At 48.5% G+C, this 13,249-nt stretch overlaps 2 protein-coding genes across 4 annotated transcripts in view; one reads left to right on the top strand and one right to left on the bottom strand.

Annotated features, from left to right (window-relative positions):
• The window catches only part of CFAP44 (cilia and flagella associated protein 44), a 160,145-nt gene extending 151,445 nt beyond the window's left edge, over nucleotides 1–8,700 (top strand). For all 3 annotated transcript variants that reach the window (XM_066240920.1, XM_066240919.1, XM_066240918.1), the window contains 3 exons: nucleotides 2,175–2,335; nucleotides 3,554–3,688; nucleotides 7,600–8,700. In XM_066240920.1, the coding sequence (XP_066097017.1) occupies nucleotides 2,175–2,335; nucleotides 3,554–3,688; nucleotides 7,600–7,773 (470 nt within the window). In that variant the 3' untranslated portion in view covers nucleotides 7,774–8,700. The remainder of the gene's footprint in view (nucleotides 1–2,174; nucleotides 2,336–3,553; nucleotides 3,689–7,599) is intronic.
• A 155-nt stretch (nucleotides 8,701–8,855) lies between these two features.
• The window catches only part of BOC (BOC cell adhesion associated, oncogene regulated), an 80,910-nt gene continuing 76,516 nt past the window's right edge, over nucleotides 8,856–13,249 (bottom strand). The window contains 3 exon segments of the mRNA XM_066240921.1: nucleotides 8,856–9,830; nucleotides 12,179–12,372; nucleotides 12,843–12,919. Coding sequence (XP_066097018.1) covers nucleotides 9,643–9,830; nucleotides 12,179–12,372; nucleotides 12,843–12,919 — 459 coding nt within the window. The 3' untranslated portion in view covers nucleotides 8,856–9,642.

Raw genomic sequence — 13,249 nt, 5'->3', positions numbered from 1 at the left:
AGGAGAGTCTAGAATAGGGGATCAGAAGGGTGAGTTCACTCCAATCCAAGGAGGGCACAGCTCACAGCCTTGGGCAAGGTGGGTGGTGAGTGTGCCAGAAACCTTGACGTCTCCAGTGAAAACCCGCCGGTCTCATGGAGTCAGGAGAAGGGCAGGAGGCTAGCTCCACAGGGGGAACGGCAAGGGACAGAGTCCATGCCCTGGTGCATCGCCATGGGAGAGGCTGCCCCCTTGTGTGGGGTAGCTGGACAGGAGTCCAGATTCTTAGTAAGAGGGGCAAAGGGGCCGGCATAGGCTAGCCACACATATGTGCAAATAATTTAACCATTTCATTTGCATCTCGGATTGTCATGGCCACTGCATTATATAAGTTGATGGTGTCATTACTCACACAGAATAGAAATAAATAGCCCCTCCCTCGTTTGTGCAAAATGGCAGACTAGCCACTTATACTATAACAATTCAACCATAACAATGATACGTGCATACAATTTCCACACTGTAACAGAATTTTGTCATGTTATACCGGTAGGGCCTTCAGTTTGTGACTGAGAAAGTCTCGTTACAAGATTACATTTTCGTGAGGTGCTCCGACCCCACTAATGGAATTTTGCCCAGGTGTTCCAGCATTCTTACATTGGGGAAAGACAGTAAATAAAAATAAAATATACTGCATGTTAGTTGGAGATGAACTGTTAAACAGAAACATTTCAAAAGGACTGGGAAGGTCAATGCTGAGATCCACAGGAGGATGGGAAGCGCTCTCTGGAAAGGTGACCTACCTGCTAAGATGCGGCAGCTCTATTAGATGGACCTGCTGTTAGTTACACCTTCAGAATTGAATGTATTAGAAATGAGTCTTTCACAGGTCTCATGGGCACGTGGACTGGGCACGTGGTTGTTTGGGAAACAGCATTCCAGAGGGTGGGAACTGAGACGGAGTGAGCCTGGAATAGTCTAGATGCAAAAAGAAGTCCAGCATGTATGGTGTAAATAGAGAGATGTGAGAAAGGAGGAAGGAGAGGTGACATGGGCAGGGCAGGAAGACCATGTAGGGCCTTGTGAAACACCACAAGGACTTAAATTTTTTTTTTTTTCATTTTTCTGAAGCTGGAAACAGGGAGAGACAGTCAGACAGACTCCCGCATGCGCCCGACCGGGATCCACCCGGCACGCCCACCAGGGGCGACGCTCTGCCCACCAGGGGGCGATGCTCTGCCCATCCTGGGTGTCGCCATGTTGCAACCAGAGCCACTCTAGCACCTGGGGCAGAGGCCAAGGAGCCATCCCCAGCGCCCGGGCCATCTTTGCTCCAATGGAGCCTTGGCTGCGGGAGGGGAAGAGAGAGACAGAGAGGAAAGCACGGCGGAGGGGTGGAGAAGCAAATGGGCGCTTCTCCTGTGTGCCCTGGTCGGGAATCGAACCCGGGTCCTCCGCACGAGGACTTAAATTTTTACTCAAAGTAAGATGGAAACTTTTGTTAAATGCCTACTCTGTTTTTAACACTAATGCTATAGAGATCAATAATAAATGAATTTAACCTGACTAGGAGGTAGCGCAATGGATAGAGCATCAGACTGGGACACGGAGAACCCAGGTTCCAAACCCCAGGCTCATCTGGCTTGAGCACGGGCTCGCTGGCTTGAGCTTGGGATCACAGACACGACCCCATGGTCACTGGTTTGAGCCCAGGGTCACTGGCTCAGGTGGAGCCCCACCTCCACCCCCCACCCCAGGTTAAGGCACATATGAGAAAGCAATCAATGAACAACTAAGGAGCCGCAACGAAGAATTGATGCTTCTCATCTCTCTCCCTTCCTGTCTGTCTGTCCCTTTCTATCCCTCTCTCTGTCTCTTCACCACAAAATAATAATAATAATAATATGAATTTAAACTGTAAGAATTTATAGTCTAGTTGCAGTCCATTCACAGTATGAATGGATTGTATAAACCAGTTGGGAAAGATGAGTGTGAAGTAGATAATACCGGAATGGGCATTTTAAGTGAAGAAAGTAGTAGCTGAAAAGTTAGAGGAAAAATCAACTGATAATATAAAATCTTTTTCCATCCTTTTACAAAAGCCCTTCCTTAGAATGTTCTTGTTATTGGTTATTGTTTATTTAATAACAATGGGAGCCATTGAACAACCTGATAGTAACTGTCTTTTTTTTTAGAAATGGAAGAAACAGTCCGTCAACTAATGATCAGCAAATTTGGTCGTGTGATAGACCTAGCAGCTCTTCAGACACTTTCTGTGAATACAACACTTGAAGAACTCAAGATCAAAAAACTTCGAAAGGAGCTATTCAATGCAAAGGAAATAAAGAAGTGGGAGGTGAGGATGAGGAGGGAGATGACCTACTTTGGTTCAGTCTAGGTGGAGGCAAGAAATCCTGGTGAGCTGTATGTGGTTCCTGTGAAGCATCTGTGTCTCTGGAGATGGGTCTGTGAGCCCCGCTCCCCTGCCCTACCCCTCCACTGTGATCTTCTCATCTTAAGTCTATCTTGGCTTCCTTAGTTTTCTATCAGTTGGAGGGACTAGTCTATCTTGGGTTGAAACCACCAGCACTGGGGGTTGGGGTCCAGAGTGCATGTAAGCATGATGGCAAAATGGCACGAAAGGTTAGAGAGGTTTTATATTTTGAGGTCTACATTAATGGATAAATGCTTTAACAGTGTTAGAAATGGAACTGCTATACTCTAAGGATTCTAACTGTATTATTCTATATAGCTTTTACGTGCTGCTACAATCTGGAGCTTAGAAAACATCTCTGAGTGATAAGTTTTATAAGGTGTGGACTATGTGGCCTGTAGGGTCTTAGATGTTAGTGTCTCCATTGTTCCTGGAGCCAGGAGATGAGGCACTGCCGCTGGTACAGCCTGATTCGAAGACTGGAGCTTTTACAAAGACTTTATAAGCCGACAAGTCATGTGACTTCTCCAATTTACTGCCTTATTTCATTAGTAGATAGGGAAGTTAGAGAGGTTCCTAGTGTTATCTTGTCTGATCTTTTTTTTTTTTTAATCCAAGAATGCCACCCTACTGTGAATAAGTAAATTACTTAAGTGTTCGTGTCAATGGGACTGGTCAGGGGAATGCTGGATGTGGAATCTAAAATAATTTTGGGGGCAATGAGAGAACAAAGGAAAGCCAGTAGCAGATGCATTGCCATTCAGGGAATTGGAGGACCCTGGGCCAAGACTAGGAAAGAGCAGTATATGAAAGGTTCCCTCTTAAATGATTGTTCTTTTTAATTAATGAATACCAACACTCGGTATGCATACTAATTTCATTCCTCAACAGTAGAGTGATATCGATGTCTATCTTGTTTTACCTACTTTTATACATGATCATACTTAAATAATTCTTTTCTCCAGTCAAACCAGACCCAATGCAGTCGCTTCAGATTGCATTTTCATACCCATTTCTGATGATATTTGTCTGTGTGCATATCACTCCATTTGCCTGACAGTTTTGATCTACTTTGGCCATTCATCTTTCTCTATTTCCTCTCATCCACTTAATCCATTTTGAATCTTCCTGCCCCGGTAGGAAAAGATTGCTCAAGCGCGATGGGAACTGATGATGAAGACAAAAGAACACACCGAAAAGCTTCACCTGATGAATGGTCTATGTGTTGAAAAGAAGAAACTTGATTCTCGGTTGAATACACTGCAGAACCAACAGGTAGGCTTCTTTTCTTCAGACCCTTTGTTAAACTGGGCAAGTTCTGTGAAGGTAGCGATTCACAGGAATATCAGGTGCTGGCATTAAACAAACCTTGATCTTAGACCACTGCTCGTCGCCCCTGGGTCCCTGAGAACACTGAGTTGATACTGGCCCTGTTGCAGTCAGCCTGAGGGACTAGTTTCATTGCATTCCTCTTGGGTGCCATGAACTTACATAAGTGCTCATCTACAGGGTTTGCCTTGGCCCCAGAGAGGTAGGGTTATTTAGGTATAAATAATACTAGTATACTTACTACCTGAATTTGGTGTCAAGCATCCATTTCCATTATCTTATTTCATTTGACCTAAAATGGGCATCTTCACTTGTGGGATCTCACATGTTTACCTTACTAAAACACTTGTAACTTATTAGGGCGTTTAGCTTGCTCTTATTTAATATTTAGTTGAGCCTAACATAGTGCTACTTAATATGTGGTGGAGACTACTTATTAATAACGACTCACCCTATTCAAGCCTTGCCCTCCAGATACCTATCACATACTCTAAACCAGGGATAGTGAACCTTTTTATACCTACCGCCCACTTTTGTATCTCTGTTAGTAGTAAAATTTTCTAACCGCCCACCGGTTCCACAGTAATGGTGATTTATAAAGTAGGGAAGTAACTTTACTTTATAAAATTTATAAAGCAGAGTTACAGCAAGTTAAAGCATATAATAATAATTACTTACCAAGTACTTTATGTCAGATTTTTGCTAAGTTTGGCAGAAGAAATCTTTATAAAACAACTTATTATAGTTAAATCTATCTTTTCATTTATACTTTGGTTGCCCCACTACCACCCACCATGAAAGCTGGAACGCCCCCTAGTGGGCAGTAGGGACCAGGTTGACTACCACTGCTCTAAACCATATCTCATGTTCTTATAATAGATTCTGCACAACTGCCATCTGCTTCTCATGATTATCTTCGTGTTTATTTAAGCACTCTGGATATGGTCTATGTTAGGAGTTCCTGTAGTGTGGTCCCTGATGAACAGTATCAGCATCATCTGGGGAAAGTGTTAGACATACAAATTCTTGGGACCCAGCCCAGATCTACTGAGTCAGAAGCCGGGAGGGGACTGGGGAGAGGCACAGCATCAAAGCACATTCACAGGCTTTCCGGGATTCTGATGCATGCTTGAGTTTAAAAATCTCTGGTCCAAGCAAAAGTCCAAAAGAAGGAAAGAATATGATTTATCCCATGGAGAATGAATAAGAGGATTTGGGAAGCTTTGAACTGGACCTGAGCTGTGAGAGGAAGCTTAGAATCAGAAAGTTGAGGGACCTTTATCTACTAAAGAATTTTTGAGTGGAAAATCAAGGCAGTACTGGAGAAAGTTGATACATAAATAAAATCTTCACAGAGGAAGCAGTCAGTAAGCTTTTGTTGACTTAATATGCTTTGATAAGTCCAGATACATTAGAAAGAGTTTGGAGGTAGAAGATCAGCTGAATGGGAAAATAGTGTATGTCTCTTTACATAGGCTATCTCATTTAATCTTCAAAAGACTATTCCCAAAGCTCAGAGTAGTTAAGTAGCTTGATCAAACTTTCTGAACTAATGCACAGGTCGTAAGTTTTTAAAATGAGGTCCACCTCCAAAGCTGACTTCATTGCTGCTATTCTTACAATCATCTTGGCATGAATTGGGAGGTAAACGGCAAGAAGCTTGTGTCAAAAATTTTCACAGTAAGAATAGGCAAAATTTGTCTGGATATGGTGAGGAGAATGAAGGAAGATTAAGGTGACTTTAAAATGACTGGAATGACTGGGCAGCTACATGTATTTAGCTGCAAGTAACCAAAAGTCCAATTGAAAGTAGCTTAAATAGGGGTCATTTTTCTTAAGAAGTCTAGAGTGGACAGCTTGAGGGGGTTTGACTTAGTGGGTCTAGGACAGGGGACCCCAAACTACGGCCTGCGGGCCACATGCGGCCCTCTGAGGCCATTTATCCGGCCCCCGCCGCACTTCCGGAAGGGGCACCTCTTTCATTGGTGGTCAGTGAGAGGAGCACATTGACTATCTCATTAGCCAAAAGCAGCCCATAGTTCCCATTGAAATACTGGTCAGTTTGTTGATTTAAATTTACTTGTTCTTTATTTTAAATATTGTATTCCCGTTTTGTTTTTTTACTTTAAAATAAGATATGTGCAGTGTGCATAGGGATTTGTACATAGTTTTTTTTATAGTCCGGCCCTCCAATGGTCTGAGGGACAGTGAACTGGTCCTGTGTAAAAAGTTTGGGGACCCTGGTCTAGGATGTCAGCAGTTCTGTGATTCCGATTCTTTGAAGTTCTCTTCAGTCACAAGATGGCTGCCTCCGCTGTTTCACATGCATATGCCAGCCTCTTATGTGGTTTTCATTAAGAAAGCATAAGTTTGCTTATATTCACTTAGCTAACCTTAGCTGGAATGGAAACGGGGTAATGTTAGGGCTTAGCTTTCACAGCCTCTAAAGTAAAGGCAGACAAGAGAGAAGCTGTTGGGTAACAGTAACCCCCACTTACACAAAGGTCTGCCATAGGAGAGGGCAGTGGACAGATCAGAGATTTTTGGCTTTAGGTAAGCTGGTGTAACCCTGCTTCCAGTCCTTAATAATATAGTCACATGGACCAGTTCACGAATCTCTCAGTCTAATTCCCTGTATCTGTAAAACTGGAAAAACATCCTCTAGTTCACAGAGTTGTTGTGGAGGATTAAATGAGAGCGTATGAGAAGTACCTGGCAGAGTGGACACTGGCTAAGCGGTAGGTCCCTTCCTTTAGCATGCATTCAAATTTTATTGAGCATCTACTTACATTCCCAGCTCAGGTGAGTGCTGGGCAAAGTGGTGAGAGCCAGGCACACAAGGCCCCACCTCTAAGAGGCACAGGATCTTGCAAGAAAGATATCAAACATTTAGGTTGAAGCATAACAAACTGCCACTTTCTTTAGGTTAGAAAGTGATCAAATGTTATGTCAAATGGTTCAATCTGATGATTGCAGTAGCTGATGATGGCTATTTTGATAGAGGAACACAGACCAGGAAATCTTAGCCTACTCCCTGGGGCAAAGGAGGCCTTCCTAAAAGTGAGGTCTGAAGCACAATTGTCTGGACGGGATGCAATCAGATAAGGAAATAAAGATGCTTTCAGTTTGGGAAAGAAAACATGACCAGCCCTGGCCAGTTGGCTCAGTGTTAGAGCATCGGCCTGGCATGCAGGAGTCCCGGGTTTGATTCCCGGCCAGGGCACACAGGAGATGCGCCCATCTGCTTCTCCACCCCTCCCCCTCTCCTTCCTCTCTGTCTCTCTCTTCCCCTTCCGCAGCCGAGGCTCCATTGGAGCAAAGATGGCCCGGGCGCTGGGGATGGCTCTGTGGCTTCTACCTCAGGCACTAGAATGGCTCCGGTTGCGGCAGAGCAACGCCTCGGATGGGCACAGCATCGCCCCCTGCTGGGCATGCCGGGTGGATCCCGGTAGGGCACATGCTGGAGTCTGTCTGACTGCCTCCCTGTTTCCAACTTTAGAAAAATACAAAAATAAATAAATAAATTAAAAAAAATAAAGGAAGAAAACATGACCATGGCTCTGTCCAGAAAAAGGAGGTGCCTTGTCTCTTCTGATGCCAGTCATGAGTCTTCTAAGGTATGAGTGGCAGGTAGCTTAATGAGTTACCCATCAAGATATTTGCATTTTGAGAGTTGTTAGCCCAAAGGGACACATTTCTAAATAGTGGGATTTCAGTGAAAGAATGAAGGCCCCTTGAAATAAGGAGCAGTGGCTGTTTAAAGTGACTGTAAAGCAGCACTCCTAACAGATATATAAGGACAGAAATTTTCACACCCCAAATGATGCTTAAAGTAGGAGGTGTTTTTCTTTCAACAGGGCAATGCCTTTCAGAGCTCTCGGAAAGCCGATATTGTGGCAAGAGAGAAGGTCACTGAGTTGGTCCGACTCCAGGCAGAAAGGATTTTGGCCTTGAAGGAAGAGATTGCTGTTTTGCGTAAGAAAGGGGGCCTTACCCTCCCATCCATTCGGTCTCCACAAGAGAACAGATGAAGACCCTGGGTCTTTTATGTTGCCTTCTTTTCTCAAGTCCATCCAATATTTTGGACAGAAAATTCACCAGAAATTGTTTGTCTCCTTCAACAATCCTATTGTTTTTAAGTAAACTAATCTAAAAGTCTAAAAGGAGATCCAGTCATGTAGCACCCAACATCTACTATTGAACTGATCCATTACTAACTAGATTGAATATGAAGTCTCAGAAGGCTCTATCGCAAACTGCAAGAAAGCATTTTAAAGGTTTTAGGATTTTTTTTTCCTTTTGGTTACCCGAATTCTTAAGCATTGGCAGGAAAAACTATCACTGAGAACATTAGTCTGGCCCCATGTAAAAGTCAGCGGGCTAGACGGTGAGTTCCAGGCCAGATCTGAGGGTCCCTGAATTAATCAGCTAACCTACGATCGAGAGCAATAGCGCTATCCCTCTCCTGGAGGCGATTGTGTCTGAAGTCACATCTTATTTGTTACCAGCTCTACTTCTCCTTTCCTATAATTTCCATGTTACTTCAAGTCCTTTTCTTTTTTTATTCTTAAAATATTTTTCTGAAAATCCTGTTGCATCTCAATGAGTTTTCCCAATTTAGCTTTGGATGGATAAGGGATGCAAACTGTCTACCAGCGGGCACCCCATTTCTTCTGGCCAGCAGAGGGTGCGCTTGCCCTAGATTGCCAGGTCCTGGGGCTCTCCTATGAAATTCGTGACAGAGTTAGAAGCCCGAGTCTGACAGCACACCTCTTCATAAGATGATCTCAAGTGGCATTTCATCTGTAACCCAACTCTACTGCAATGGACAGGATACACTGCAAGCTTTGGCCTCCATTTAGTTCCAGGTATAGAGGAGGACCCTGTGGTTGGACAGCAAGAAGTAAGTAAATGTTTAAAATATCAACCAGGGAGTCAAGTCCTCTAGCAATATTGGTATAGCTTTGGGAAGAAGGGAAGTGAATTTCATCAGGTACCACGTGCTCATGTGTAGCAGAACACAACTAAATGGAGAAAATACTCGGTCTTCAACACACACACATACACCTATATAGAAATATACGCCTTTGATGAGACCAAGTTGTACCTTAAGTCCTGTCAATAAAAGAGCTGTGAATCCACTTCCTGTGCGCTCTCTTCCTCTTGGACTATCGAGCTACTACTGCATTCCAGGTTAAACGCACAGCTGACATTCAGCATTTACAGAGACAAATACCGAAAACATCTACCTTTTCCAGGTCCCCTCTCTCGACCTGAAAACGTGACAAGCGGTATTTTCTTCTGCTACTCAAAGACTGATTCCTAACGTCTAAGGAGAGAGCTGACTCATACGTGACTAAGCTGATGGTTACAGGGAAGACTAAACATTTATTTAGAAGTTACAGTGTTTGTTTTTACAGAGATATGTTGCCACAGATTATTGATTCTGGAAGGTTTGTTAATGCTTATAGTTCTGTACACATCTGAGTCCATTCTCACGGGCATCTTCTGGAAACGTTTCCTGTGGCACCAGGTTTGGCCATTTTCACAAGTGTCCCCAGCCTGTGATCCCATGGCCTTTGCTCTGTCCTCGTGGTCATCTCACACAGCGGCTGCTCGGTGGGCCCCTTGCAGCCTCCAAGCCGCCTCCACAGTCTGGGGGCTGGCCGGTCTGTGTTGTTCTTTCCTGGTTAACTCCTGTTACGTTGCGGCTTGTTTTTACTTCTCAAAGCTCCATGGGTAAGGTTCCCTATGTCTTTCCAGAATTATAAAGACACATATACATTTATTTACAAGAGCATAAATATATAAATATGGCTATTATAGAAAAATAAATACCAATTTTCTCTGTCTTTTTTTAAAATGACAATATATAGTCTTTCTGGAATACTGGCTTCTGCCTAAATTGTGGGGGGTGGTGTTTCAAAAGATACATGTACTGGTGGGCTAGGGGAGAACTGTCTCCCAAGCTCCTGTCCCACATAGGTCCCTGTGGGGTGCTGGGGACACCACTCTCCTCCACTCATTTGACAAGAGTCAGGACTGTCCACTTCTTCAACCGGTACAAGGCCCAAGCAGCATGGGGGCCCTGAAGGGAGAGAACAGTGGGCAACATTAGAACCCAGACGCCAGGAATCAACGCTCAGAGGTCTTGGGGGCCTATCTGTGATGGGAGCTGGTTACACTGACCCTAAAGGAGGGACAACCCTACAGCCATGACAAGGTCATTTTTGCTTCTTCTAAGGCAGGGGTCTCAAACTCGCAGCCCGTGGGCCACATGCGGCCCGCCGAACAATTTTGTGCAGCCCGCAGACTAATCCACGAAGTTCGAAATATTTTGGATAAAATTAAGTAAGCCTAGGGGCCTACTTGTATTTTTCATTTCTCTAGCATCCTAGCTAGATATTAGCTTAGTTAACAGCAGTTGTGATGCGAACTACAGTTTCTGGTCGTTTTGTGACACTGAGTAAACTGCATGTACGATTGTGCTTGTTGTATTGATTTTTTTTTGTTTTCAACTGCAGTGAGAAAAGTGCTGCATAACAGTTGCCTTTTGTAGACCTAGTGCGGCCCGCCGAACGGCTGTGATCTTGCTCTGCGGCCCACATGCTGAGTTGAGTTTGAGACCCCTGCTCTGAGGTCTCTCACGGCCATGGGGTAGGTCACCTACACACTCAGTGGTGGCACCATGAAGACTCTCAAGCACTTGGCCTGTCCCCTGGGGCAGATGAGGTCAGTTTAACCCATAAATGTGGAAGAAAGCCCTGCTCCTTCCAGAGCTGGGCTGCTGGTTCCCCTTCTGGTCACCCCCTTCGAGTTCCTCCCCGGGCGAGGTAGATGCTGGGTCTGGCGGCGCTAGGGGGTGAATTTCACCTCCCAGAGACAGGGCTGAGGATCTCCATGTGGACCCACATCCACACCAGGGAGGCTGAGAAACGTTAGCCAAGCCTCTGCACCGAACCAAGTGTCCACGGATTTCTAAGAAGCTGCGCAGGGAAGGCGGTGAGGTGGGGCAGGCGTGCACGGAGCCCCTTGGAGAAAACAGTTCCAAGGAAGCACGGGGAGTTAGGGTGATGTTTGCGAGAACTTGGCTCCTTCACGATTGCTGTAACCTTAGTCCTTAATTAAGAGACAAGACTCAACAAAGCAAGGTATTCAGGAGTGATTAGAGAACACTTCTTCTGATGAGAGGCAGAGGAATCTGTGAATGGCCTTGCAAGGCAGAGACCAAAGCACTTCCTGCTCTGAGATGAGAAAGTGTCCTTTCCCTCAGCCCTTGAGGACACACCTGGCCAAGGTGGAGGACCCAGCCGGGATGCCCCTCCCCCCCAGAGCGACGAGGCCTTCAGGCAGGCGGAGGGCGGCAAGTCGATGGGGGACGCTCCTTCCCAAGCACCACCTCCAGGGACTTCTCGCCACTCCTCAAGTCTCCCGGGCTGTGGACGCCTGCCCTCATCTTCTCTCCCGGGCCGTGGACGCCTGCCCTCGTCTATCTCCCAGGCCGTGGACGCCTGCCCTCATCTATCTCCCGGGCCGTGGACGCCTGCCCTCGTCTATCTCCCGGGCCGTGGACGCCTGCCCTCGTCTATCTCCCGGGCCGTGGACGCCTGCCCTCGTCTATCTCCCGGGCCGTGGACGCCTGCCCTCGTCTATCTCCCGGGCCGTGGACGCCTGCCCTCGTCTATCTCCCGGGCCGTGGACGCCTGCCCTCGTCTATCTCCCGGGCCGTGGACGCCTGCCCTCGTCTATCTCCCGGGCCGTGGACGCCTGCCCTCGTCTATCTCCCGGGCCGTGGACGCCTGCCCTCGTCTATCTCCCGGGCCGTGGACGCCTGCCCTCGTCCTCTCTCCCGGGCCGTGGACGCCTGCCCTCGTCTATCTCCCGGGCCGTGGACGCCTGCCCTCGTCTATCTCCCGGGCCGTGGACGCCTGCCCTCGTCCTCTCTCCCGGGCCGTGGACGCCTGCCCTCGTCCTCTCTCCCGGGCCGTGGACGCCTGCCCTCGTCCTCTCTCCCGGGCCGTGGACGCCTGCCCTCGTCTATCTCCCGGGCCGTGGACGCCTGCCCTCGTCCTCTCTCCCGGGCCGTGGACGCCTGCCCTCGTCTATCTCCCGGGCCGTGGACGCCTGCCCTCGTCTATCTCCCGGGCCGTGGACGCCTGCCCTCGTCTATCTCCCGGGCCGTGGACGCCTGCCCTCGTCTATCTCCCGGGCTGTGGACGCCTGCCCTCGTCTATCTCCCGGGCCGTGGACGCCTGCCCTCGTCCTCTCTCTTGGGCTGTGGACGCCTGCCCTCATCTATTTCCCGGGCTGTGGACGCCTGCCTTCGTCTATCTCCCGGGCTGTGGACGCCTGCCCTCGTCTATCTCCCGGGCCGTGGACGCCTGCCCTCGTCTATCTCCACCCTCTTTCACTCCCTGCCCTGCCCGTGGCACAGACCTCGATGAAAAAGGTGGTCCCACGTCACTTCCAGCCCAGGGTTCTGGGGTCCACTCCTCAGTCCTGACTGGCAGGATGTAGCCGGCTGCTCCTGGAGGTGGTGGCAGTCCTGGCGGGCCTGGAGCAGCTGGTGGCTCGAGTCGTCAGGTAGCGTGTATAAGAATGAGCCCTCGTCGGGGTCAGCCTTGGTGCCCCTGCATGCGCGAGACCACACAGGGAGGTGAGGTATGGGCCAAGTGGGCCCGGGTCCCCTCTGCCCACTGCTTCCCTGGGAGCACTGGGGGTGGGGGGAGCTCCCGTGAGCACGGACTGCTCCCCTTTGAACATCAAGAGGGGCCACACAATTTCTGTGGGTAATTCTAGTCTATCTCCACTTTATTCCATGCAAGTCCTGAGTACATTAGAGAAGGTGGAGTCAGGGGTCCAGGATCCCCTGGGCTGGGCACAGCCGGCAATATGTGGCTACTCTGGTCTGCTCAATACGGGGAGGGTTCTGAGAGGCCAGCCCACGCTCTGGAGCAGAAAGGGTGTCCTAGCTGCACACACAGCCACCACTCATCGGGGACCCCCGCACACTCACCTGGCAGTGACTCACGCTGGCCTGGAAGGCCTAAAGAGAAAGTGAGCTCTGGGACTGAGTGGAGGTTGGGGCGGGGGGGCTTACCTGGGAACCTGGTGACTGCGGCTGTCACAGCCATCGCCGAGGACGGTCGGCCTCAGGAGGCTGCCGGAGTCATCCTGCTGCTCAGACGGGAGAGGAATGATAAGGTCATGTCAGAAAGCCCAGGACCTTCGCTGTTCCTGACTAAAAGCCTGGCTAGTGGCATAGCACTAGAGGCTGGAAGGGGGGGAGCCTCAGGAGGCCACCCGGCCGCTCCCTCCGGGGGCTCCCTCCTGCTGGCCCACGTGCCCAGGACTGCGTTGCCTGCGGGGGCTCCCCTGCTGGCCCACGTGCCCAGGACCGCGTTACCTGCGGGGGCTCCCCTGCTGGCCCACGTGCCCAGGACCGCGTTACCTGCGGGGGCTCCCCTGCTGGCCCACGTGCCCAGGACCGCGTTACCTGCGGGGGGC

The sequence above is a fragment of the Saccopteryx bilineata genome, chromosome 8 (genome assembly GCF_036850765.1).
Source record: "Saccopteryx bilineata isolate mSacBil1 chromosome 8, mSacBil1_pri_phased_curated, whole genome shotgun sequence".
Classification (NCBI taxonomy): Eukaryota; Metazoa; Chordata; class Mammalia; order Chiroptera; family Emballonuridae; genus Saccopteryx; species Saccopteryx bilineata.
This window is presented reverse-complemented; position numbering and strand designations above follow the sequence as displayed.